The sequence below is a fragment of the Colossoma macropomum genome, unplaced genomic scaffold, assembly GCF_904425465.1.
Source record: "Colossoma macropomum unplaced genomic scaffold, Colossoma_macropomum, whole genome shotgun sequence".
NCBI classification, from domain to species: Eukaryota; Metazoa; Chordata; class Actinopteri; order Characiformes; family Serrasalmidae; genus Colossoma; species Colossoma macropomum.
Genome location: NW_023494809.1, coordinates 15,619,620 through 15,647,464, shown reverse-complemented (window position 1 = coordinate 15,647,464; position 27,845 = coordinate 15,619,620). Strand labels below are relative to the sequence as shown.

Here is a 27,845-nt window from a genome sequence, read left to right as displayed (position 1 = left end):
GTGAGAAAGAGAGTGAGAGATAGAGATAGATAGATAGCAGGAGAAATAAAGCAAAAGAAAGCGAGTTTGAGAGAGATCACACCCTTTATTCAGCCCTCATTTCTCCTCCTCCTCCTCCTCTCTCTCTCTCTCTCTCTCTCTCTCTCTCTCTCTCTCTCTCTCTCTCTCTCAGTGTTTTTCTGGAGAGCGGAGCGTCCAGACTGAGTGACCGACGGACAGGTTCTGCTCTCCTACTGCACAGACTGACCACCAGAATGGACCTTTATTTCAGCTGGACGTTCTAAATGTGTTCCTGTATAAACAGGTGAGCTGCTGGAGTGCAGGAATTTCCAGCCTGTATTTATTCACTTAACTGTATTTTACATATTTACATTACTTACTTTAGTTACTTACATTTATGCTGTTCGTTTATTTACATCCTCATTTTATTTACTAACTTAACCTACTAATTAAAACTATTTACTAACATATTAATGTACTTACTTTTTTACTTTGCTTAGTTACATTTTATATACTTACTTAGATTACTTATTAAATAAAAACAGAAAGCAGGGAAATTCTGTTTGACCTGTATTAAATTAAAAATGGTAAACAACAAAAACACATTTCATGTTTTACCTTATGTACCTTATTTCATTAATTTACCTTATGAATATACACCCATTCCAAATTTGATGTCTGCAACCTGTTCCAAAAAAGTTGGTACAGAGCAACTTTTCCTTTTAACAGCACTTAATAAACGTTTGGGGACTAAAGACACAATGATCCCGTTCTGAAAGCAAAACTTTTTGCCATTCTTTTTTTTGAACCAAGTCTTCAGCTGTGCAACCATACAGGGCCTTTGTTGCTGTATTTTGAGCTAAATAAGAGACATTTTCAATAGGTGTGCAAGTTACCGTCTAATACTCTACTAATACTAATACCATGACAGATGCTGGCTTTGAACTTTATACTGGTAACAATCTGGATGGTCATTTTCTTCTTTGGCCCAGAGAGCATGACATCTATTATTTCCATAAACAGTCTAAAAGGTTGACTTGTCAGGCCCCAACACATGTTTCCACTGTACGTCAGTCCATTTTAGATGGTCTTGAGTCCAGAGAAATTGGTGGTGTTTCTGGATGCTGTTGGAATATGACTTCCACTGTGCATAGTACAGTCTTAACTTGCATTTGTGAATGCAGCTGCTGTGACCACTGTGGGTGATCCACTTGTACCAGCCGAACACACACTAACACGCCACCACCAAATCAGTGTCACTGCAGTGCTGAGAATGATCCACCAACTAAATAACTAAATTTGAGGGGGTCCTGACCATTGAAGAACATGGTAAAAGGGAAATAACAAAATATGCATAGAAACAGATGGACTACAGTCTGTAATTTTAGAACTACTAAGTGCGCCTATATAGTAAGTAGAGCTGATAAAATAGACAATGACTGTAGATACAAGGATGTCCATTTAATGAAGTGGTCAGTCGGTGTATGTTGTGGCACATACTAACATATACTTTATTTTCACAGAGGAGATCACACAGAGTCCAGCAGGAAACCAAACACTCACGTGGACTCACCCGGACTGACCTGGCCAGTCCCCTGACTGGCAGAACTGGACCTGTTGGATTGTGTTTATGGGGAAAGCAGAGAGAACAAAAAGAACACACACACACTGTTATTGTGTTAGAGTAGAGCTGCTGCGCGAGCTCTGAGGCTCCCCTTCCCTCCCCTGTTTCCTGGCCATTATGATTCGGGCAGCAGTGATTCAGTGGGCCTCTGTGCTGCTAGCCGCTGTGTTTGGAGCATTCCATTCTGCAGAAGGGGGGTGTTCGGGAAAGTGTTGTCCAGGGACCGACCTTACCTGTACTTCACTGGACTGGAGCAGTGACCGTGTTTATGGGACGTGTTACTGTGATGAAAACTGTGTGAGGGCTAAAGACTGCTGCTTTGATTACCCAACACAATGCTCAGGTAAGAGGAATCTGCAGTCACTTAAACATTAAATTCTAGTGCATTTAATTAAAGGGCCCATATCCTACATTGTTATTGTATTTGTATTAGTCCCTGTATTCCTCCCTAAGGTGAACACATTTGTGTAGCTGGGGAATTCATGTTTACATGACCATTTTCCAACCCCTCTTTGTCCCTTAGAACAAAATAAGTTTTTTTGTTACTGTGCCTTTAAGACTGATATATGTAAATTAACTCTGTTCTGATTGTACCTCTTTCAAAAAGTAGTCCAGGCTGAAACACTTCTTATAACTTAAGGGCGAAGCTAAACTGCTTTTGGTTGAATATTGCATATGTTGTGTTTTGTGACATTACAAATCTAATAAATTCAAAATGGGCATAGAAATTTGCATTTACAGACTGTTCAGACTGAGACGTTACTTTTTGAAACTTTAACAACAATGTTTGTTACTTATACTGAACCAAAATTCTTTAAAACAAAAGTGAGAACAATTTGTTTTTCCATTATAAAGGGCCTTTAATGGTAAAATAGTGTTGAAACGAAAGTCACTGTTTACTTCCACACTTTAGACCTGTAGTCTTGCCTATATCTACACAGCATTTATATTTCTGGCTGATCACAATAATGTCATTACATAAACTAACTTTCTACAGTGCCCAGTATTCCTCTCTATCATTTTACAGTGAACGTTTCTTAAATTCCTAATTTACTGGCTGCACACAGCTTACAGCCCAAGCAGCTGCACTTTTACAGATGAGCAGACGGCATCAAAGCAAACACTCAGAGTCAGATATGGGATTAAAATGAGAATGAAGCAGAGCAGCTCAAATAAAGGGCCCGCATCACTGAAAATTTAATCTCCTCACTTTGTTGAAATAAGAGTTTGATGTAGTAAATCAATACTGTTTCAAAACGTACCATTGACCCCTCACTCCATAAAGTGTAAATAAGGAAACTAATATGCAGAAAAATAATTTATCTGTATCTGCCTTTTCAGCCTTTTCAACCAGTTTAGCTTTGCTCTCAAATGCTGAAGTTATAAGGAGTGTTTCAGCCCATATTGCTTTATGAATGAGGCCTGCTACAGCCTTTCAAAACAGAGCTCATTTACATACCGCAGTCTTATATGCATAGTAACAAAAAAAACAGTCAGTTTGAGACAATGAAATATGAAAAAAATGAAAATGAGAATTTGTTTTCAGAAGAGAAATGAGTAGAGTTAACTATTTACTTAATGAAAGGGAGGCAACCGGTTCCCCAACCTTTTTAAAGTAAACTCAACGTGTTTTACAGTGTATATTCTATAATTGAGTGCAATCCTTTCTATTTTATATTTTTTTTAACTAAACATAGAACAGAATGAATGTTTAAAAATAAATTCAATGGCACACGAAAGAGAATAAAAAATATATTTTGCATAATATCAGCACTTATTTTAAGTTATTGCAATATTCCATAATATCTAGACATGCACTGAAATTTTGGCTACCTAAACATTCTGGCTAAATATGGTCAGTGCTGTTTTCATGTTTTTGCCAAAAATGTTGGCTGTTTTAGGTTGACAATTATTATTCTTGAATTGTTGCACTATTTGCTTGTGCAGTCTTTCACAGAATGGTGATCCTCCCCATCTTTACTTCTGAAAGACTCAGCCTCTCTGGGATGATTTTTTTTTACCCAACCATGTTACTGACCTGTTGCCAATTAACCAACAGGTGTTTTTTTTAGCATTACACAACTTTACCAGCTTTTTGTTGCCCTGTCCCAACTTTTTTGGAATGTGTTGTTGGCATTAAATTCAAAATGGGCAAATATTTTTCAAAACAAAAATGACAAAACAAAAACAGTTTTAACGTTTGATATGTTGTCTTTGTACAATTATTAATGAAATATAGGGTGTAAATGATCTCCACATCATTGCATTTTGTTTTCTTTTACATTTTGCACAGTGTCCCAACTTTTTTGGAAATGGGGTTGTAAGACCTGGACTATGGTTATAGTCTTATTCACTGAAATGTTGTGGCAGAAGCCAAAGCTGTTCAGTCTTTGCCTGAAAACATTATAATAGTGTGGGTTTAAACAGCTCTGTGATAAACTGAGCCAAAATTCCTCGGGGGCAGCGGCAGAGTATGGTCAACAACAGTAGGAAGTTTTGGTTGTATAACTGCATTCACCTCGGGACACTGAGTGTTACATAACTTTGAATCAGTGCAAGAAGTGTGATAATTGACCTCTCCAGGCTCCGCCCACAAATATGTTTTTTTCGTAAGTTGGACAAGCTCAACAGAACGCTGGTAAAAATCCCATTCAACCTGATAAGCAACTGTAGCACACAACTCAGTTTATAATACCTACATTTAGAATGGGTTATTCATTCAATCTAATGAGCCACTGTAGAGTCGCTATATAACATTGGGTTTCCAGTTTAAGTATCCACACTACTGAGCTGGACTGTATTATTTTTGCAAATTAAATCAAAGAAGGTTGGGAACAATAATGATGAAGGCCAACATTAGTTCAATTACCAGTTTAGAGATGTATCGATATGGGAATTCTGGGCCGATATACAATATGATTTATTTGCAACAAATATAGAAAATGCTGATATTTTAGTGCAGTAGCCCAGTGTCACCTAAATCATCAAATATCAGTAAACATCTGGCCAAGGCTGATTGTTTTTTTAAAGGACTTATCTGTTGATATTATTCTGATGCCATTTTATATATTTTGCCCTACTAATGTTAACATGATTACATTATATTATTTAAAAATAGACCCAAACACATATAAAATAAATATAATTTAAAAATGAATAACCTGATTTGTGTCCTACAGTTTCTCATTAGGTTGAATGAATAACTCACTCTAAATGTAGGTATTGTGATATAAACTGAAGTGTATGTATATGCCCTCTCCTATATAGCCCAGCCGTGTGTGGTGAGTGAATGGACGCACTGGAGCGGTTGTGCGCAGCCCTGCCAGCCTTCGTACCGCGTTCGGAGACGCAGCATTGAGATAAATCCCCGAAATAGTGGGCAGGCCTGTCCAGCTCTGGAGGAGAGAGCAGGCTGTATGGAGTACCAGAACCATCAGGGACAGAGCTGTGGTCATGCACAAGGTACGCAAAGAGTCAGTCTGTATCTGTGATTACCAACCAGAAGAGGATGGGATTCCCTTTTGAGTTCTTTCTGGTTCCAGACGCTAGCTATGTTTCCATCAAGCGATAAAATGTCTAAAAAAAAGTAGGCAATTTTTTGTTCAGCAGCTTGTTTCCAGCAAAATGACTTGCAGCGATAAAAACGTCATTAATAATGTAATTAAAAAAAACAAAAAAAACAAAAACGTGGATCAAGGTTTGGTTTTTTGATTAATAAAGTGGTGTTTGATATGTTTCCATCACAGGCATGTATGTTAAATGTTTGAACATGTAGCACTTGTGCTATAAAAGCTGCAGGTGTTGTGGCATTTTTTTTTTTTTAATTTAAGGGGCTAAAAACGAAAAATTAAATATGGTTGTAGCCATTACTTTTGGAAAGTAGATGGATGTATTCCATTAAAAAAGCAGAGAATACTTACAATTTCCCAACATTAACATTGCTGATTGGCTAGCATTACTGCTACTGAGTACTGATTTTCTCACATTACTGCTACTGTGTACTAGTTGGTTAGCATTACTGCTACTGAGAGCTGATTAGTTAGCATTACTCTCACTGAGTGCTGATTGGTTGGCATTACAAGTTCTATGTATTAAGGAGAAATAAGATCAATTTGTTCAAAATTTCTGCATTATTCAATGGTTGAGATATAAACAAAGTCATTCAGAGTGGTTTGATTTGAAATGATTCATGTGTTCATTGAGACTCAGATTTCTTTACAGTGGTGGTGATAGGAACCAGGGATCAAGATTCAACAGCACAAATATAGTCATTGTATTTACTGTCCAAAACATCAGAGAGCTTTTCCTTTACCAGCAAGCTCTTTTTATTGAAGGGTATTAGTTTCTTATGCATTTTTTGACCACTGAACTGTCTCATCCTCCTATTACAGTCTCTGCTTCAACTCATTAGCTAATGATGAGTTACTTTTGGAATGAATTTGTGCTCACAAACAAGAAACGGCTCAGGGCTGCTCAGGGCAGGATTTAGTGATTTGGAATGGTAGATCACGGAATGGTACACAGGAATGGCGCCCTCTTATACAATAGTTAAGGCTCTACACACTTAACAATGGTTCTTCAAGGGCTGTTTAGTGAAGAAAATGGTTCTGTATAGAACCATAAACCCTCAAACAACCCTTTGCATGATTAAAAGGTTCTTTGCACCGTGAAAGCGTTCTTCAGACTGCTGGAGAATGTGCTGTAGCTTTAAAAGGGTCTATATAGCACCATATCTCCTGTTGTTACAATGTCAGGCTTATTACAATAGAAGAACGCTTTTGGTGTGCTATATAGAACGCTTTTAAAAAGGTTCTATATAGAACCAGCTACAGCACATTCTCCATCTGAAGAACCATTTCATGAACTTTAATCATGAAAAGGGTTTTGTTGAGTGCTCACGGTTCTATATGGATCCATTTTCTTTACTAAAGAACTCTTGAAAATCCAGCATTTTTAAGTGTGTAGGCTCCTGTGTTGTACAACCTTCTATACTGCTAAAAATGACATCTTGGCAAGTAAAATAATCTTTAATATTTTTATGTATTTAATATTTCTCATTTTGAGTCTGTTGTAAGAATATAAAAAGAATAATTGACTTGATATTTTTTACTTCCGTAACTATATGAAGTGAAATTATCTCACTGTATTGGCAGATAATTTGGCTTGTTTTAAAAAATATGCCAGTACAATGAGATAATTTGGTAATAATTTGGTAGTAATGTAGAGTAATGCAGAAGTAATTACTTTTTCCAGGAAATGATAAGTATTATACTCTAATTACATTTTGAGAGAATTAATTAGTAACTTGTTGTTAATTACTTTTTTTTAGTAATGACTCCAACACTTGCTATCTATACTAACAAGCAAGCATTATGCTGAGCTTGTGCAGTGCGCTGTCACACTGAAGAACCTCCTCTCCAAAATGTAGATAATCGCTTTATTGTCATGTTCATATCAGTCTGTCTTCATGCATTTGTGTCATCAAATAACAACATGGAATAGTACATTATAACCATGACTGGGGGTGGTGCTGTTTTGAAAAACTGAAAATTGCTACAACTGCAAATAACAGCTTTTTTTAAAAAAAGTTATATATTTCATATTTAATTTGTAATTTCATGAGGCTCTTGGCTCATGGGGGCCCTAGGTGACTGCCTACCTTTGCCTAGAGCAAAGACCACCCCAGACATGGGTCCAACAAGTCATTTGCTGCATTAGAAATAGCTGCTTGAGTACTGTTTGTGCCCAATAGTAGTAAGTAGTATGCAGCATGTGACCAAAATGAGTTTCCCCAGTGTGCCAAAGATACCCAAATGACATACTACTCTGACCAAATACTCCAGTGTGCAGCCGGAGTTATCTTCATGATATACTGCATCCCAAAATCAACACAAAATTCTAGGTATCTACCACTGACCTAACCACCTGGATATTTTTAATTGTCCTGGATTCAGTCTTGTGATACATTAAGCTTTTTAACCATTGAGCTTTTGACATATACTGGATACTGTACAGTATACTAACTACTATGAAGAGCAGCATGCACTATACAGTATACACTGATGCAGTATAGCACACAGTAGGCTATTTCACACACAGTCATTGTGTTCATTAGAAGTCTATTATGAGGGAACTGTAAAACTCCTCTGGATTCAGAGCTTGTTTTTATAGGTCTTGCATTCCACAGGTGATTTTAAAAATCCCATAATACCTTGAAAATGAGCCAACAATTCTTTCTATGGAACAGTTCCTCAAATATTTGACCGAGTTGCGTACTAATGGATGAAACTCTCTGCTTCTTCAGCCAAGAAACCCAGCAGCTGCTATTTAGTCTCTGATGTTAATGAACGAGCTGAACACTGAAATCTTTTGTTGGTTTTGTTCCAGGACCAGCTCTGATAACAACAGCAGAGTACAGCAACAGCAGAATAATGCAGAGTTTATACGGGACCCCACAGCATTCTGGGTTTGTATCATTGCAGATTAGACAAACACAAAGGAACTTTGTGTGGAATTCTGATAAACAAACATGCACTGCTTCAAAAACAATAAACAGCAACAAGAAAATCCCACCAACACTGTTTTAATGAATGTCTGAGTGAACTGAACTAAACCAGCTATCAGCCCACCCTAAAATAAAATTTAAAAAATAGTTTTTAAAGCAATTCTCAAAGCTTTACTAACATTTGCTTGTAATTTTCAAAATAACATAGTTGTGTGCAAAAGTTTGGGCACCCATGTCCCTGAGGGTATTTCACAAGACAAGATTTCTCTATTCAGCCAGATAACTTAAGCCCAAAGTTAAGCCTGTCCAATGGTAAAGAGCTGAGGGACATTCTCATTGGACAGTCCTCATCTGAAGTTACCTGGCTAACTGAGAAACCCTGAACGAGCAGAGACTGTCCTTTTTTAACTGTCTGTTTACAGCAGCTCCTCTTGTGTTCTTCTGATTTAAGAGGCTGCTGGTAGAGACAATCCAGTTTATACAGACAGCTTGTGAAATGGATCACCTCTCAACACTGTACTGCAAAGTTCAATACCATCCAATTGGATTTAGAAACCCACTGTAACCTCCAGTTATGTAAAACCCATGTACACAGAAGAGGCCTACTGCATGAAGAAATGTTCATCATCCTCAGTCATGATCGTCGTATTTAGCTGTACCAACTCGTTAATTTTCAATAACGGCTTTTTTTCTACAAATGCATAATTCAGTAGTTGGAATGTAAACAAAGTCTTTCAGTGTGGTTTGATGTGAAATGGTTCATTGTAGAGACTCAGATGTCTTTACAGTGGTGATGATAGGAACGAGGAGTCGTGATGTCTACAACACAAATATAGACATTTTATTTACTATCCCAAACCACCAGTGAACCTACACATTCACTGCAGGTAATGTTATATGGAATGTTGAAGACGAGAACAACGTGGAAAATATGAATCTTTGGAGACAAAATCTTATCAGAACCGTCAGATGTCAGGCAGCTTATTACTAACCATTCCATACAGCTGTAAGGGGACTTTTAGAGGCATCTGGTGTCTCCACCACAGTGAACAACTTTGACTCGATACGTTTCTTTAGAGCGGAGCATTTCATGCCAAACCACTCTGAATGGCTTTGTTTACATCTTAACCATTTAAGCAGCAGTTGGTGGAATTTCCCTTTAAGTTAAACAGTTCTACATACAACTGCATGCTGTACTAATGCATTTTGAAGCCACTGTGTAGAACAGACTAGGCATTGTATTTTCGAGTCTCTGAGACTGATACACCTGCATTAGGCAACAATCCAGTGACCTCGACGTCTTTAATCATTGTTAAATCTGTAAACACACCTGATGATCCTTTTGCCATTAGGAGTAGCCTGAGCAAACAGACTGTGTTTGACTTGGTACTGAGAATCTAAGGAAACCTCTGTGACATGAGAGCGGCTCTTGGCTTCTGCTCAGCTTCTTAACATTAAAGCCACATCACACAATGGGCTTGAACATTAACAGGAAGACTGGATCAGTCAGGACTTGCCATGAGGGCAGGAACGGAGCCACAAAGTTTACAATGGAGCTGGTGACTTCATTGTGGTCGAGGACTTGTTGGAGGGAAAATAAACATACATGAGAGTTCAAAAGTTCACCGTTTTCAATAATATGAATCCAACTGTGCTGCAGATAAACATATAAAATGATGACAGTTTACCACACTGTTCAACAACATCACAAGTTTCAAATATGTCCAGAAGATGTGTTAAACCAGGATTGCTTGAGGAAGATATGACTGAGTGCCTTTTCAAGAAGTACAGAGAGCTCATACCTCGAAGAAATATAAATTAATGACTTAAATACAGAGAAAAACATCATTTTTAAGGCTGGCATCTTCAAGACAAATGTCCCTCAAAAAGGCTTGTTTCAGCATAAGCCTTGGTGCCTCTGTGGGAACATGCTTGATTTATGCTCAGGATGTTGGCAGCTCAAGTCTGTCATGGTACTTGCATTGATGGGGATGATAAAGAGAGGGGGGAAGAAGTAGAGCAGAGAGGAGAAAACAAGAAAGACATGCATAGAAAAGCAAAGAAACCAAAACTGAGGGTGAAGTGTTTTTAAATAAAACTAAGTCAACCCCTTTGCTTTCAGCTCCATTACCCCTGCTGTTCATCTCTATGGAGGCCCTGGGGGTAGTCCAGGTTGTTTCAGGTACTGCCCTCCAGCCTTCCTTAGGTGTGCATCACCGTAGTGATGCCAGTCCCCCACAAGTGTGAAATCCCGCTCGGAATATGAACCAACAACCTCCTGACTGCAGAGGGATGGCTTCTACCAGTAAGCCTCAGGATCTCATGCAAACTTTTGTTTTTTTGAAGCATTTGACTTTCAAATTCCCTATTAAGTCATCCAGAACAAGCCTAACACAGCCACCTTGTGCAGGGTTTGAACCCACAATATCCATACTTTGCTTTTACCAATTAGCCAATAAGCTCACAACTAACCTCTTTTTTATCATTTCACTTGAGAAATCATTCTACAGATCAGGATTTTTAACTACCGACTTCATCTGCAAGGCATGGCATCTAGCACTGAACCACAGGCCCTCGTCTTTTAAGGTATTCAGATTCCCAGATTCTTACTGAAGACATCTAATAATCTTAGCTTTAAATGGTCCACATTCAGAGGTACACAGATCATCTGATAATTGTTGCACTCCAAGATGGCTACAGCTGTCAGTATTTTGTCAGTTACACTTTGGTTGGCTATCCAAACGTTTGTGCGCATGCTTTTGTTTATGAAGATAAATGCTAGCTAGTCACCAGAAACAACAGTGAGCCTTTTAAAGTAAGTTGAAAAAAAAGTTGTGAAGTACATTGTATTACCTACTTAAAAGTTGTTGTAAAGTTAGAGCCAGTAAACATGATATCCTTATGTGTTTGATGATACATACTACTTTCAAGCAGGTGTTTTTGTTTTGAAAACCACTCCAAACCAAACGGTTCGTGATTGAAAGTTTTGTCAACCATCTATAGTCACTTATTTATGTCAGATCTCCTCTTCCTGCGGAAGCAGGTGATCCTTGGCCAGGGTTAAGTGTTGAAACCCTCCACACAATGGCTTTGTTTACACAGCAGGTAAAAGTGTCCCAAATCTGATCTTTTTCTTCATATGTGACACAGATGTGTTATCTGTGTGGCAGTGTGAACAGCAAAAAAACACACTGAATCTGACATTTTCAATGCGATTTGAGACGATTTCATCTGTGATACAGAAATCCGATACATATGTGGCAATGCTTTTATGTCAATCCACCTCGTCATTCCCGCTGCTGAGACCTCATACACATCTGGGGTGATGATTCTATACAAAACATTAGAAGAGACTTCTCCAAAACACCTCCGTGTTCGAAGAGATTTCCGAAGAAATGGCCGAACGCGGCCGCAGGAGAACGAGGCTGCAGTGTCAAAGAACAGAGCAAAGTTTAAAGAATCCGAGGACACGAACCAAAGAAGTGGCCGCGCCCTTTTTACAACGAGCTCAAAAACATTCTGGGTGATGAGCCCAGCTGTCTGTCAATGAAGCTTCATGATGGCTCCTGTGATGCTGGTGAAGATGAAACTGAAACCTCCGGGAGCAACTAGCGTTCGTTGGCAGTCATGATTGTTTACCTCTGGATGAGCCACGCGAAGCAACGTGAAGCATCGTTCTTTTGCGCATGCGTTTCAGTTTAGGAGCGTGTTCTGTTCAGACTAATGTCGCATACAGGTCACATTTAAAAGATATTGTGAACAGCCAAACAAAAAATCGGATTTGGTCAGAAAATCAGATTTGTGCCACTTTTACCTGCTGTGTGAATGCAGCATACGAGTCTGGGTTGCAAGAGCATGAAATAGTAGAACCTAAAACTGATCACAGTTCAAACCAGGAACCTCCTGATTTTGGAAGCATGGCTTGTGCCTTTGACAGTGAAAATACAAAGATAACAACAAAAAAAACAAAAACAAAAAAAAACAAAAAACAATATGCTCCTGGTCACAAAAGAAGCCACAGGATCGAATACCTACCTTGGATTCTAAGAACATTTTACTTACAGTTTCCCAGCTGCCCAGTGAAGACAACAAAAAATAAATAAATAAATAAATAAACCCATGGGATTAAACCAGCAACCTCTCAACCTCAGAGACACAGATCTCACAGCTGACACAGGGTGTTTTTGTTTGAACCTTTGACGTTCAGCTTGACAATGGAGCCGCAAAATCATAAATCCAAAGTTTTGGCACATGTGAAGAGATTTGACCTTGACCTTCAGCTACTGAAGGCCTTTTTGGTTTTAATTTACAGGGTGTCCCAAAAAAATTTACATCATTTGAGATGTGAATATCTGAGTAACTACATGTGCTAGGCAAATTAAATTAAATGTTGAACAATACAAGATTTATTTATCAAAATTCGAACAAGAAATTCAGAGGGATGTAGATTTTATAACTGATTTCACAAAGCTTCACAAATGTAATATCTTCCGATACTGGTGGTCATCCAGAGCCCTTTGCCCTGCACAGACAGCCTTCCTCTTTGAATTTTTTGTGCCATGTCCAAATCTACTTTCCAGTTAGTGCATTTTTATTGAATTTTCTTGAAAATGCACACTGCACACTCTTGTTTGACTGTGTTTGAGCATAACACACAAAATGCCTTTTCATTTCTAGTGAATGTCATTCTTCAACCTGAAACATTAAAAATTAAACTTGGTTAGTTTTTACACATTTTGTTAAAATTTGAGATCATTTGAGGGAGAATTGGCTATGTTATGAGACTATGAAATGATGTCAATTTTTTTGGGACACCTGTATTTTGAACAAATGCAAAAGCTAAAATTCATGCCTTTTTCTACCTTAAATAAGACTCTGATCTCCTCCTAAACCTAAGGAGATATTGCTGTAAGCAGCTATCACAACCTGGGCTGAATGTCTACTTTGGTATATCGAGAATAACGATGATACTGTGCAGTTGAGTACTGTAGTCTTGTTTACATTACACGTTCCCCACCTTTTACAAGTTGCAGCCCACAACACAACCCAGTAAATAAATGATTTCATTTAGGCTAATTTGACCTTATAATGGTTAGGTGAAGCTTTATGATTAAAATGCTTTAAGGACCTTTAAGGAATTGAACTAAGAACCTCAAGACACAAACCCTGTTCATTTAACCACTGAATCACACAGCCAACATGAAAGTCAAAGATAATGTCATTCATTAATATGCATGTATTGATTAATTATAATGATTAGCCTATGCCATCTGCCATTTATTGGATGAAGGTAGTTGTGCAATGTTTGTAATGCCTTGGTTCAGACTTGTGCATTGACTGTTCAAGTTTCAAACTATAGCATTCATTCCCCAGTCTATACGAAAGTCTATATATGAAAACCCAACACATTAACGTATCAGCCTACAGCAGTTTAGTCCTGCCCACTCACAGCGAAGTTATAAGGTGTGTTTCAGCCTGGACTGCTTTATGAAGGAGGAACAGTCAATCAGAACAACTAGAACAGAGCTCATTTACATACATCAGCCTTAATGGTACAGTCTATTTAATTGTATGAGATAAAGAAAGCACCCTTTCATGTAAAAATCAACTATGTTTTTTTGGTATATAAATCCACGCAAAGTGTGAATGTGCTGAAAGTGTGAATCATCCAGCTGCATTTATTTTGGAATACAATTCTAAGCAAATGTCATAATGTTATGCATTTACAACCCTTGAGTGAAAGCTCCTCCTTCCACTCCTGTCTCTTCAGGTTCTGCATGGAGTTTAGGGTGGAGTCGCTGAGCAGACACTGTATGGTTGAGAATAAACCCCACACGCGCTGGATGCAGTATCTGAGAGAAGGGTTTGTGGTTTGTGTTTTGTGCCAGCCGCCTGCCATCAGCAACCACAGCCGCACCTGCCAAGGAGATGGATACTATGCAGAAAGGTAACACCAGCTCTCGCACAAATTTTACTGTAAGTCAGGGAATCTTCACCACCATGATATAATATTTGAGGTATAGTAGGACAGTTGTATACAAATATTTGAACAGTCATTTGTTGATTTTAAGTAAAACATAAATAAACTAAAGAAAACACACTTAAACATGGTATTTTTCAGACATTTCATGCACAATTTATTTTTATTTAGATTTAACATATTAAATAAAATAAAACATAACATAAAATGTTCTGTAACAGATATGCACAATTTTTCACCAATATTTTAAATTCAGCCAATAAACAGTAATTGTGCATTAAAATGTGCAGAAGTGAGTTCTCTATAGAACGAGTTAACTTAAGCTCATCGGACAAAAACTTAGTCACCTGTGACTGAAATGTATTGAATAGTGTGTAATACCCCCATAAGCATGAATAAAAGCTGCGATTCAATTTGGACTGGACAAGTTTCTGGACATAGGCGACACCAATGTTCAGTCACTCTTGCATCAAAGAATTGCGCAGTTTGGCCAGATTTCGTGGATGCCTTCGCTGGCATCTTACTCATTGTTCCAGGTAGTCCCATAGATTTTCAAGAGGATTCTAGGCACTATGGTTCAGATTTACTGTCAAATCAGCCAAAGGACCCGTTCCATGTAATTAAAACATAGAACATCACAGAGCCTCCAGCTCAACACTCTGCTCCATATGTTCATGGTATACAGTTCCCTGCGGAGTGTTCTTTCAGAAATTGGTTGTGAAGGACCTGCCCTGACTTCTAGAAGAAATTCTAGCCTGGAAGCGAAGCAGTTTTTATTACCGTGAAACGCCGGCAGTCCCTGTCCATCAGTTTCGTCTTTCGGCCACAATTCTGACGAGAATTTCCTGTAGACTGGGGTTTTTGCCACTGCTGGACCCGTTTGACTGTATGCTTCGATACATCTGCATGTTCAGCTACTTACTTCACACTATGGCCTTTGGCCGCCCAAATGCAATCACTCCTTTTCGCCAATCATTAGCATCTGCTTTGCGACCTATTTTCCACACATCGAACGAGACCTTCATTGCACTGTACCACCTCTCCTCAATCTATGAATCCTGTCGCACACCCCACAGGTATTTATAGCCCGATCATCGTCATGCAACGCCGTCTGCAGGAGCCTGAAGTTACTACCACCTTAAACATGCAAGGTGACTAATTTTTTGTCCCGGGAGCTGTTCTTCAATTAGTAAATCAATAAAATATGGAATTTGACCAGGGATGCTAACAGCTTTGCATACTTATGCAAAATTTTTGGGTGCAGGTAATGTGCTGTCTAGCAATGTATATTATCAGTCATGATGATCGGTCTAAAGGGCTTAATTTTCTGTCAGGATTTTTGTGATTTCTGTTTTATATAGGGTTAAACACACCTAATTATGCTCTTTTTGGCCTCTTTTCCACTGCTGAGCCAAATGGTTCTCAGGGCTGTATTGTGCCGTTCTGCGCTGGTGCGGACTTGTGAAACCATTAGTTTTTTTCCCAACTGCAGCGCTGCTGAATCCGAACCAGGAAATACTTAAGAAAACTACAAGAGTGGCTCATCAGTGGCTAAATGCAGAACACGTTAAATTCCGGCTGTCCCTCCATACCAGTCACTCAATTTAGTCTTTATCTTCTAAATCGGCGTTTTTTGAGCATTAGTTAGGTGGAACTGAGCCTGTACTGTAGTGGGTGGAACCTTTAGCCTGTTAACTAATGTAATGCTAGTGTTAGCCTGGCCCAACAGGCTACAGCTCAAAACACTACAGAACAGGTTTAATTTCTGCTTTCTGTCACTTCAACATCAGATGTGAGGAAAAGAGTTATTGTCTACAATTGTAACAGCAGAGCAGATGGAATCAAACCTGTACTGAGGTGTTTGGATCTGGAGGCCACTAGATAAGCTAACCAGGCTAGAGGAAAAAGGATGCTCATGTTAGCCCTCACTCTCCAAGCCTGTTAGCATCATGTAATAGCTAACTGGTGGAACTGGACAAGTCTAAAGTAGGGAACGAAAGGCAATAATCCCACAAATGGCAACTAGATATATTTCTTTGAAAAATAAAAATATCAGCATTTATTGATCACTGCTAATGCCTTAATAATCTGCTTCTATTTAAATCCTGACGAAGCCTAAAATGTTTATGATTGAATGCTGTAACTTCAGTCTGTTGTGTCCAGTGCAGACTAATGCTTCTCTACTGTCTGCAGGGATGACATTCTGCACTGGCAGGCTGTGGGAAGTCCTCACTGCAGAGGAACGTGGAGGAAAGTTCAGAAACTGCAGCACTGCTCCTGTCCTCCAGTCCACAGCTTCATCTTCATCTGAATGCAAACTAACTTGCACATAAAAGGTTACATTTATATTGGAAAATTAATTGTTACTGTTATGGTTTATGTATAAAACTTAATTGATCACGAACAGACTGAAAATACAATATAATTTAGAAAACACTGGAAATCCATGTTGCCTACCTCCAGACTAAACTACATGAACTTGAGAGGTAATTACACCTTTCTAACTGTTCACAGTGGTGGAGATAGGAACCAGTCCACCTCTAAAAGCTCCCTTTAGTTATTACATTAAATAGTTATGAATATGCTGTCTGATGTCTAAGACAGTGTTTTACTTTTAAACTCAGAAGACACATGTAGGTTTATTGGTGGTTTTGGACAGTAAATAAAATTGCAATATTTGTGTTGTAGACATGGCAACCCCTGGTTCCTATCACCACCACTGTAAAGAAGGCTGAATCTCTACAGTGAACCACACCAAACCACCCTGGATGACTTTGTTTACATATCAACGATTGAATTAAAAAGAAATATAGAAAAATGAGTGAAATTCCCCTTTGAAGATGAATATAAAAAACAAATAATTTCTTCTTGGAAAGCAGGTTTATTGTGTGGACCAGACAGCAGGGCAGAGGTGCACTGGTCTGGTCCTGAAGGGCCATGTCCAGCACAGTCTGGTCACTATCCAAACACACCCTCTAAACCTGGCAATTAACAGAGTGTAATCAGGTGTGTTTGAACTGGTAAATCACCAACTTTTGCTGGACACTGACTCACCAGGACTGTTGTGCATCCCTGCAGTAAGATTTTAAACAATGCTAAAAATGATGGCAATAAAAAGCAGTTTTACCTCAGAATGCATCGTCACATTTTCTGCATTCTTAATTCTGTATTTTTAACAACGCTCTTCAGTTCTTGTTATTTATACTGAACTGAGATTCAGCACTGAGGGAAGTGGCTTTAACAAAGCTGCGATCAGTCCTTACAGCATTCCGTGTTTCTTCATAGTTCGCCACCGGTCCTTAAGCATGACGCTTGTTCGATCCTCAAAGACAAACTCCTCCAGAATTTTGGCCCACTTTCCCTCTCCATAACGCTTCACTCCAGCCTTCAAGTGTTTGTCTTCCGTTTCCGTCCACCTCTAGAGGGCGCAAAATATTAGAGTGGTAGTGTCAAATACAAGAAACTACGGAAACTAAGCTAAGGGTGCACTGACCATGAATCCTTATGGCCAGACTGAATGAAAATAAATCTAATTTAAAACAAATAACATAAGCAATTACATAGATTTTCATTCATTTATTGAACAAATAGCACCTGCTCAGTGGTGGTCCTCACTACAAAGTGCACACAAAGTTGGGCAAAATACTTTGAAGAAGTAGTGATGGCTAAATACTAGGGGTGGGAATCTTTAGGCACCTCACGATTCGATTCAGTTACGATTCAGAGGACTGCGATGCGATTATAAAATGATTATCGATGCATCTCGATGCATCTTTTTTCTCTATACATGATTTCTATCTTCCTACTGTCTGAGGACTTCGTAGTTTTAAAGCAAAGTATTTGTAATGATCCATAATGTAAATGCATTATGGATCATTACAAATACTTTGCTTTAATTATCTAAAATATCTTTTATTAATAAATCAAATGGAAGTGATGTGGCAAGTGAACTAGAAGGCTCTCATTCAGAGACGCTGCTGCCACTCATCTGCGATAAAATGCGCTGTTGCCCTGAAGTAAGATCCAGTGGCAATGGGTGTCCACGCAGCACGTTACAGCCACCCTTTTGGTCTCGTTGTAGAGAGTGGGGGGGTATTTTCGAGACTGGACGCTGAATCTCGGCTCCAAAGTGTGCAGCATAGCGCAAAAGCCCTGGTTCTCAACGACTGAGAACAGACAGCAGACAGCAGGTCACATAGCCCCGAGGTCTGGCCTCGCCAGTAGCGAACGAAAAAACAGATTAAGACGAACATTTGGAGGACTTATTCACATTTATAAGCAGCGCGGTTGGTTAAATCTGCTGAGAGACTGTCTTTCTCTAAAAAGTTGCAAAAATGAAAAAAAACTCGCTTCTCTTTCGTATTTTCCCGTTCCACCTTAAATGGTGCAGTTACATTCGGCGCCTAAGGCAGAATTTAAGGTGGAACGGGAAAATTAGAACGAGAAACTGGCGAATGAGAAGCGACTTCAGCCTCGTAAAACAGCCGCATGCTGAGACATTTTACAAGAAACTCTTCTAGTTTTGAAGAAAAGTTTTCTGGCAGAGATGGGAAGAAAGCGGCTAAAGCTTAAAGCAGAGCGGAGTAAATCTGCGCTCTCTTCTTATCATTTGTGTTGTGACTCCTGATCTAACCTGGCTTTAACGCAGAGGGAGCTGGTCGGATTTCTCGCTCCTCCAGTAGTGTTTTTGTTATGTGCCGCCACAGACTGTCCGGGCGCTGCACTTTCCCACTTCCAGTTCAGCCTTTTGCGTTCCGTCAACATTACGTTATAAATTAAATATTTAGAAAATCGATTTTTGACGTTGAATGAATCGATTCAGAATCGTTCACGTCCGCATCGCAATGCATCTAAGAATCGAGTTTTTTCCCCGCACCCCTACTAAATACTCAATACATTGTCCTAAATGTATTCAGTAATGTATTCCATTACGATATTTAAAAAAGTAACATATTTAAAATGCATGTAGAATACATGTACAATAAAAACATGGGAAAACTCTGCTGTGATTTTCATTTATTTCACACTGTTGATAGTGTTTCTTATAAAGATGATATGCATGTTTTTCAATTTTAGCAGGTAAACTTTCTAAAAGTATTCTCTTAAAATTGTAAACTTGTAAAGTGTAACTGTATTCTGAAGACTGCCTTGACAAAATGTACATCCCAAACCTGAGTGTACCTATATGGTAAGCAGAGCTGATAAAATGAAAAATGTAGAAACAAGGAAGTGTACTTAATGAAGTGGCTGTTCAGTGAGTGTGCGTGTGTATACCCACAACACTTTTTAGGAAATCAAATGGAAAAAATATCCCATACTAATCTGTGCTTAATGATTTTTTGTTAAGACCTTTAAAATCATTTCTGTTGGTCCATTTGGCATAAAAGTTTGACCCAATGTCAATAGCAGCCAACACAAATGATGTGAGGCCCATATTAAAAATAAATAAATAAAAACAACCCCAAAACAACGTTTTGTGCTGATGGTGATGTGGTGTGGTGTGGTGTAAATGGGTGATCAGATCTTCTCTAAGACAGTCAGAACATTGAAGCACTCACCCTCTTGCTTTTGTATTTTGGGTGGTCAGGTATATCCCGTGGTGTTTCCTGTTTCCTGTGGTCTTTAAAACTCAATCTGGATACCTCTGTGTTAAACGACACCAACATTTTTATTAGAATTTAATATGGGCCACACATCATTACTGCTAATGTTAAAAAAAGGGAAAAAAAGTCTCAATTTTAAAGCATATTAATATAAGGAGAATTAATTCCAAGACAATTTCTACTTGCTTTTCTGGGCATTGATACTATATTTAAATGAAAAGACTCTTAATGGCCAATTCAGTCATTGCTCTGCTGTGTTTATAGTTCAAAAAGGCTGCAGTGAACCACAGCATTGTGGGACTGTATAGCCTCATATAGCAGAGTGGTCTTATAGAACTTTACGCATTTAAATAAAAAAAATATATATTTCAACATCATTTGTCATGCTTAGAATCTTCACAAACTCACTGTTCTCAAGCTGGTAGATACGAAGTAGAAAAAAAAAGACTAGGTTAGTAACATTAGCTGAGTTAACAGACAGTTAGCATTTGCCTTTTTCTGTGTACATTTCAAGCCACATGATGTACTGTGGCTCTTTGTGGTCTCAATTTGGTTTTAATTTAATGTAGTGATGGCTAAGTGCTGTGTGGAGCGCTGAGACATTGAACAGTGCTCAGAGTCGCAGAGTGTCAGCACCAGAGCACACCATAAGGTTCTACACTTTTTGGACACTGCGATGCTGCATGGTGGCTTAAAATGTTCTAACTGGAGTCAGAAAACATTAAAAGAGACTGCTGCGGAGGGCGACCCACCGATTAGGATGCAGCTGCATGTTTCTGAATGGTAAGGGTTTACAGTCACATTCATGTAGCCCTGTTGCACTTCGCTTGCATCTTGCTGACATAGCAAATACGTATGAATTTAGTATTAACCGTCTGACGTAGAGACGTCTAAGCAACGTGTTTTAGTCTTGAACATCACCCACTGAAGGAATGGTCTACTGTGTTATATGCTACCAGTATTGTGTGTTGTACCATGTATGTGGTATGTGTTTGCTGCACCCAAGACATTCTGTTCAGTTATTTCTGTCTATCCCTACATGGTCACTTCTGTCACACCTTGTGTTTTGTTGCTCTAATGCCAATTATTGTTAATGCTCCAAACAGCTGTGTCTATTTGGAGCATTAACACAAGTGCCTGAGCCTAAATAACCAGTACTAAGTCAAAGGATCCCTGGATCAGTTTGTCTGTGAAACTGCACAAAGAACAATAAATTTATCCACCAGACAAAAGGCTGGCCTCCTGATTCGTTAAGAGGGTTTGATTCTTCACTACATCAGTTTTGTATCACTAGTCTGATTAGGGTCAGAAAACTTAGTGCTCCGAGTTAAAACATCACCCTTGTATGCAAACTAGGCCAGTAATGGCATTATTTTTCAAGAGCTTAGCTAACAACTGACATCTCTAATTGCAAAAGGGATGCAAACATTCAACCAGACAGCATGTTACTAGTTAAAACGTAAATACAGAATTTAAACAAGTGTTTACTTGCCTATACAATCTAGGGCTTGAAAACATGACTCACAGGAAACCTGGCATCCACCAACAACACTTATCATTGTTTACGTCCGAACAGGTGTTCGCTGAGAAATCATACTGAAAAGGGCTAAGACGGTGGCAAAGGCAGGGTTGGTGGGTGTGGTTATTCTAGTGAAGGGTGAGGCTCTACTTGTGACGTAGAAATCAACTAACTGACTCACATGCATGTTGAATCACATGCCTTTTTTTAAAGTAAATAACGCCATGATGGCAGATACCTCACATTTCACAATTTCTTGAATGTACTGGCAGAGAAAATGCAGGTTTGTTTACTTGGTCCCCTTTAGTTTTGCATGAAAATAAGCTCCCATGACTACCTTTGGTCTACAGAGGTAGGACTTTTTTTAAGATGCAAAGCACCCCAAGGACCTGGCTTGAAGTAAGAAAGTAAATCAGTGACTCGGCCATTCAGCAAGTCAGTCAATCAGTCATTCGGTAAGTCAAATCAGTCATTAACTCAAGTCAATATATGAGTCAGTCAATTGGTAGGCCAGTCAGTAAGTCAGTAATTCAGCCACTCAGTTGGTAATTAAGTTTGTCAAGCCAGTCGGTACGTCAGTCTGTCAGCGAGTTAGTCAATGAGCCAGTCAGTCTGTAATTCATTCAGCAAGTCAGTAAGCCAGCAGGTCAGTCAGCCTGTCAGTAATTTTATTAGTCAGTTGGTAAGTCAATCAGTAATTTAATAAGAATTAGTCGGTCTAAGCAAGTTAATCAGTTGGTAAGTCAGTCAGATGTCCAGTTGGTGAATCAGTCACTCAGTCGGTAAGTCAGCTGGTGGGTAATTCAGTCACTCAGTCGGGAAGTCAGCTGGTGGGTAATCCAGTCACTCAGTCAGTAAATCAGATGGTGGGTAATCCAGTCACTCAGTCGGTAAATCAGCTGGTTGGTAATCCAGTCACGCAGTCGGTAAGTCAGCTGTTTGGTAATTCAGTCACTCAGTCTGTAAGTCAGTTGGCTGAACAACCTCCACAAGAAAGTGCTTCACATCGATTGCTGTGCATCCCCTTGTTTTGTAAGTAGCACGAGTTGCAAACCAACTGCAGTTCACTTTAAATAAAACTGAGAACTTACTTAATGTTGATTTTCTGCGGAGAACACACAGAGGCTTCTTTTCTGTCTCAGGTTTCCAAGGATGAACAACTTTTGTTGAGAATAGTTTCTTTTTGGGTCTGTGAGAAAACACAACAAAACCATGTTACTTTAATTCGTTGAAAAATGGCTTTAAATTGACCTCTTCTTGCTCTGTCCACAAATGAGTTCTTTCATAGTTAGTATTGTGAAGTTGGACAAGCTTAAGGGAATGCTGCAAAAAAAATCCTATTCAACCTAATGAGAAAATGCAGAACACGACTCAATTATCAAAATACATACATTTTGAGAATGTTATTTAATTTAAAATGATATATATGTTGTAAAACTAAAAAAGCACTACAGTTTCTCATTAGGTTGAATGAATAAATCACTCTAAATGTAGGTATTGTGATATAAACTGAGTCGTGTTCTACAGTTTCTCTTTAGGTTGAATGAATAACTCACTCTAAATGTAGGTATTGTGATATAAACTGAGTCATGTTCTACAGTTTCTCATTAGGTTGAATGGAATTTTTACCAGTGTTCTGTAAAGCTTGGTCAGCCTTACAGTGGTAGCTGCAAAAGAACACATTAGGCCCCAGAAAATAGTTACAAAGGATTATTTAGAACAAATACAGATATCCACTTCAAGGCCATCATGGTGCCTATATACCATATAATAAGGATCTACATGTACACAGGATTTAAAGTGGGTGTGAAGATTTATCTTCACATCTTGTCAGAGCATGGTTTCATTTTATACAACATAAATTATCCAAAAAACTGATAGCAGGAGCATAAATCAAAACTTTTACTTTAAGTATCAGCACTGAACTTCCTTTGAAATTCCTGTGGAAAAGATGCAACTCTTTACAAAATCAACAATAAAAACTATACGGGTAAAAAGGGATTTATCTGTTGCTCATTTACTACACCATATAAACATGGAGATCACTGAAGGACTCATCTCAGATTTAGTCCTGATGAATCCACATTTGCCTTATTCCTTCAAATAGAGATGAAATATTAAGCATAAAAAAAAACAGATTTCACTTCAACAATGTAAACGCTGTTTGTAAGTATTTCATGGTTTCCTGAACCCAACAACAAAAATTTGGCCTTTTTTAGCTTTACGTGACCAGTCATTTATAGTATACTTAAAATATTTCAAATGGCAAGAAATCACAGATGCCTTTCAAATTGTAGAAAAACAATCGTACTTTGTGGAGCTGTTCACTGTGTGGCTTGGTGACACTGCCCTTTCTCGTCGAGCTTGCACAACTTTTGTTGCAGCTGTGTGGCTCGGTGATGCTGCTTCTGAAAGTTCCTGCTCCGACTTCGCCCTCTCTGTCCTTTCTTGTCGAGCCTGCACAACTTTTGTTGCAGACTTAAAAAATAAATACATTTTTTTTTAAATAAAACCATACTGTTAGACCAATACTGCGCTTAAAGCAATAGTCTATCGGGGAACTCAAATTTACTCACTTGCCCTCAATTTCACTCAATTTTCCCCAAATGTAGCCGATCAGCCAAGTAATGTTTGGTGTCTGAAGTTTGCTTCTTCAGCTCTAGCACTGGAACTACAGGGCTAATGTAGCTATCAAGTATGTTGACTCATTAGCGTATGCTAACTGCATGCGTAAAATCATCACATACTTGCCTCCAACAGTCTGGAGTTGTTCAAATCTCTAAGAGACTGGATTATGTGGTTTCTGACACTGTATGACAGACTATTATCTATGAACATGGACTAAAGCACCAACAGAATTCAGACTCCAAGAAGGCAGTTTTTAGGTGTGTGCCACACTTCTGTTCATTTTTATGTAAACTTCAAATCCAAAAATGTTGGAAAAATGTAAAATGCTACTGAAAATTTAAGGTATTATGCAAATATATGATACCTCTCCCCCTCAAAAATGGTTTGTATTACTGCTAGAGTATATATTTCAGTACAATACCTTGAGCAAAAAGTCAGACGGACATTTCTCAAGAAATGCGTCCAAGAACGTGTTGATGCTGTCCAGCAGACGACTGTAGGAGAAGCTTGTAAAGAGTTGATCATAGACGTTGTTCTTGGTTACAAGTGTAGACAGTTTTCTTTGCAGTTTCTGGAAGGCAAATAATGTTTGACTTCTTAAATCAAAAAGCTAACAAGTGTAAGCCTTTCAGTATGTGAGGATGCTGAATCAACCTATCAGTGCCCTGCCCACAAACGTGTTCTTTCATAGCTACTGCTGTGAGGCTGGACAAACTTTACAGAACACTGGTAAAAATCTCATTCAGCCTAATGAATTTAGGTATTTTTTTCCTTTGCATTTGCTTATATTTGACAAAGATTAGTGCTGGTGCTTTGCTTTGAGATTAGAAACTGTCTCAAAAATACTGGATGAAAAAAGTTTTGCTATTTTTATTTTTGTCTCTGTATGTCCGTCTGCTGACGCTTCCTGGATCAGGAATGGGATTTTTACCAGCTTTCTGTAAAGCTTTTCCAACATCACAACAACTGCCACAACATAACGCAACTGTGGACGGAGCCTGGATAGGGTGATTTCCATGCCACACTGAGAATGCATACGTGAATACCTCTGATAATGAAGTCTCCTTCTCGAGCCACTCTAGTGTCTCTGCTGCCAGTTGTACATTCCCCTTCTCCAAACAAACACCAACACACTGGAGTAACACAGGAAAACAGGGCACAAACTTAAAGCATGAAAAACTAAACATTTTCAATCTGAGTTTGGTGCAGTGTTTAAATATTGTTACAACTTCAAAATGTAGCATCCACTCCTCATCCATACAGTCCATATAAGGAAACTGAGCTGCTATTAGCCTGTTTTTTATTTAATGCTTTTTTGATGTCACAAAAACTAGCACATTTACAAATACCTGCCTAGTCAGCCTACATCAGTTTAGCTCCGCCCACTCACTCTAAAGTTATAAGGAGTGTTTCCGTACCAGCTGTATTTTGAATGAGGCACAATACAGGGGCGTCAATCAGAACAAAGGTAACATATATATAACCATCTTAAAGGCACAACCTGTTTAATTCTGAAAGATGAAGAGAGTTTGGAAAAAGATCATGTAAAAATGAATTATGATGTTTAGGTACATAAGACTACACCCAAACATCAATATGGGCCCGTTCAAACTTCAGGTTTGTATCCTCAATTTAGTATGTAATTTAGAAATGAACTAGAACTGAGTGATATGTACAAATAACTATTCACAACATTGTCAAACTTTCTCGATTCTAGTGCAATGGCTTATTAACGCAGAGTAACAATGAACTGTTTAACAATCTTTGATCAATAGTAGTGAAATAAAACAAAACATTACAAGCAAATATAATTTTATTTGACAGGCTGTTTCAAACAGGTCTGTCAAGCAAAGCTGATCATTTCAATAGTACTGGAAAAACCTAAAAACTGAAAGAAAGTGTATGAAAATGTAAAATTATATGGTTCTAGGTGCAGCCTCTCAGATTAAAGTGGACGGGGATGGGCGGAGCCTGCACTATAGGCACACCTGCACTCAAATGACTGGCCTTTTTTTTTCCCTAAACGGCATTTAAATTCAAAGTGTTTTTTGGGGTTTATATCGTTAGATAGCAGCGCACAGCAGGTTGAACATGTACACGACCTTTAGCTGGGTCTAGAAAATCAGGCACAGAAACTAAACTGGAATTAAAGCTTTACCTGAATAAACAGCAGCCTCTTGATATTTTCATATAGCGCAGCATCTGCCACAGTATCCTTTAGGTTTTCCCAAACTGTAAGCGCCGACATCAGCGGAGCAATTCTGTCATTGGTGTCGTAGCGCACCTCTAAGAAAAACAGCAAATACACTGTTAAAATCGGCAACAAATGTGCCATTAAAGTCTGTAGCAAATGCACCATTATAATCAACAGCTAACGCACTAATACAATCCGCAGCAAATGCACCATTACAATCCATAACAAATGCGCCATTATAATACAGTCTAGAGCTCATGCACCATTATAATCAACAGCAAACGCACCATTACAATCCAGAACAAATGCACTGTTACAACGCACATGAATGCTCTAAACAATCAGCAGCAGAACAGGATGAAATGTGAAATCATGGGCAAATACACTGTAAATAAGAAAGTAAAAGTAAATAAGAAAAAAAAAGTTACCTAAATTTTTTCCATCCATAATTCGGGATAGAAAACAACACACTGTCCGCTTTGTTTGCTGATCGTCCTGCAGATCAGTTTCACTGTCAACAATCACTGGAAAAATAAACATTAGAGGAAAGAAATTACAAACCAATTGCTGAGTATATACACACACACACACACACACACACACACAAGACTCTAAACATACACAGACATATACATACTATACAATGACATTACTATACAACTATACAACAGACCTGGATATTTCAATAATAACAATAATAACAATAATAACAAAATAATATATTCACTGATAATTGTGTTCCAATTTATCTATACTTTTAAAGTGCTTGTCGTTCCAGACCTAGAAATCATAGAATGAGAAAAAAATAAAAACAAAACCAACTGACATATCACTCCAGTGGTCAGTTACTGACCCCTGCTGGCCATACCGGTTTAGTGCAAACACCGAGTAGGACATGTTAACATGAAAATTTACATATTTTATTGCAATACTTTAGCAGTAAAACATCCCAAATTTACATCAAGTTTACACGGGTTTCTGGTTAGTCACATACAAAGTAATTTAATGCAATTAAACCTGCAGCAGTTACATATTCATACCCATTCCCTTTTGAATCACATTGAAGTTGTTAAAATAAATGATTAACACTTTAATACTGACAGTCAACATTTGAGTGGATAATTCATATCTGGCACATCCGATCACTGTTTATTAGGCAAAAGCAACAGGGCTATTAAAGATTACTGTCTGTGGTTCTCGTAGTTTTAACTACAGAAGAGATTCATTACTGTGATTGGTGACAGTGTTGTACTCACTGCATAACAAATGTTTGTGTTTTCAACGAGGCTGAAGTCAGCTTCTTATTCGTATTTTCCGTTCCACCTTAAATACCTCACACTGTGCCGCGATTCCATTCCGTTACATACCAGTTAGGTTACATAATGTAACTGCAGAACCATTTAAGGTGGAACGGAAAATTCGGTTTGAGGTGAACCTAATTTCATGAAAATTTCATGAAAATTCGAAGGTGAAGCTAATTTCATTTCAATTATAAAGCAATCACTATTGTCACAGTCACACATAAATGTTGTTATATTATTCATTCTTAACATATTTAACGTTACCTTCATAAAGTCTGATGTTTTGATTAAACTTCTCTCTGTTTGTGTCTCTGTAGCTGCTGCACACAGAGCGGAAACAGAAATCCATCATCCAGCACCGCGCCACACTCTCCACCTCACACATCAGGATGAATTAATCCGGATTAAATAATCCAAATAACTTTTTATGATGTTATTAAAACTCTCTGCAGTCGTGCTGCTATGAGGCTAAGGGTTAGCGGCTAATGCTA

At 38.4% G+C, this 27,845-nt stretch overlaps 2 protein-coding genes across 3 annotated transcripts; one reads left to right on the top strand and one right to left on the bottom strand.

Moving 5' to 3' along the window:
- LOC118798905 (somatomedin-B and thrombospondin type-1 domain-containing protein) lies at window positions 1-16,877 on the top strand. Of its 2 annotated transcripts, XM_036558523.1 has the most exons (7): window positions 1-304; window positions 1,524-1,967; window positions 4,892-5,086; window positions 8,012-8,090; window positions 13,900-14,076; window positions 16,303-16,445; window positions 16,798-16,877. In XM_036558523.1, the coding sequence occupies exons 2-6, from the start codon at window positions 1,742-1,744 to the stop codon at window positions 16,418-16,420; spliced, it is 795 nt and encodes a 264-aa protein (XP_036414416.1). In that variant the 5' UTR covers window positions 1-304; window positions 1,524-1,741; the 3' UTR covers window positions 16,421-16,445; window positions 16,798-16,877. The 2 variants fall into 2 exon arrangements, with proteins under 2 accessions (XP_036414416.1, XP_036414415.1); XM_036558522.1 differs by lacking the exon at window positions 16,798-16,877 and having other exon boundaries at window positions 16,303-16,717.
- On the bottom strand, window positions 16,857-27,845 carry terf1 (telomeric repeat binding factor (NIMA-interacting) 1). The gene is made up of 9 exons (XM_036558521.1): window positions 27,619-27,845; window positions 26,482-26,577; window positions 26,018-26,145; window positions 24,906-24,992; window positions 24,281-24,430; window positions 23,543-23,709; window positions 22,323-22,420; window positions 19,668-19,753; window positions 16,857-17,527 (listed from the first exon to the last, which is right to left on the bottom strand). The coding sequence occupies exons 1-9, from the start codon at window positions 27,737-27,739 to the stop codon at window positions 17,369-17,371; spliced, it is 1,092 nt and encodes a 363-aa protein (XP_036414414.1). The 5' UTR covers window positions 27,740-27,845; the 3' UTR covers window positions 16,857-17,368.

Bases quoted from the DNA above. Each gene is read 5' to 3' on its own strand.
- terf1 (XM_036558521.1), bottom strand. From the start codon at position 27,739: ATGTGTGAGGTGGAGAGTGTGGCGCGGTGCTGGATGATGGATTTCTGT. The intron at 26,578-27,618 runs GTAACGTTAAAT...TTATTTTTCCAG, and splicing joins AAACATCAGACTTTATGAAG to TGATTGTTGACAGTGAAACT. The intron at 24,431-24,905 runs GTATTCACGTAT...TTTGCCTTCCAG, and splicing joins AGGAGACTTCATTATCAGAG to AAACTGCAAAGAAAACTGTC.
- LOC118798905 (XM_036558523.1), top strand. From the start codon at position 1,742: ATGATTCGGGCAGCAGTGATTCAGTGGGCCTCTGTGCTGCTAGCCGCT. The intron at 1,968-4,891 runs GTAAGAGGAATC...TCTCCTATATAG, and splicing joins TTACCCAACACAATGCTCAG to CCCAGCCGTGTGTGGTGAGT. The intron at 5,087-8,011 runs GTACGCAAAGAG...GTTTTGTTCCAG, and splicing joins GAGCTGTGGTCATGCACAAG to GACCAGCTCTGATAACAACA.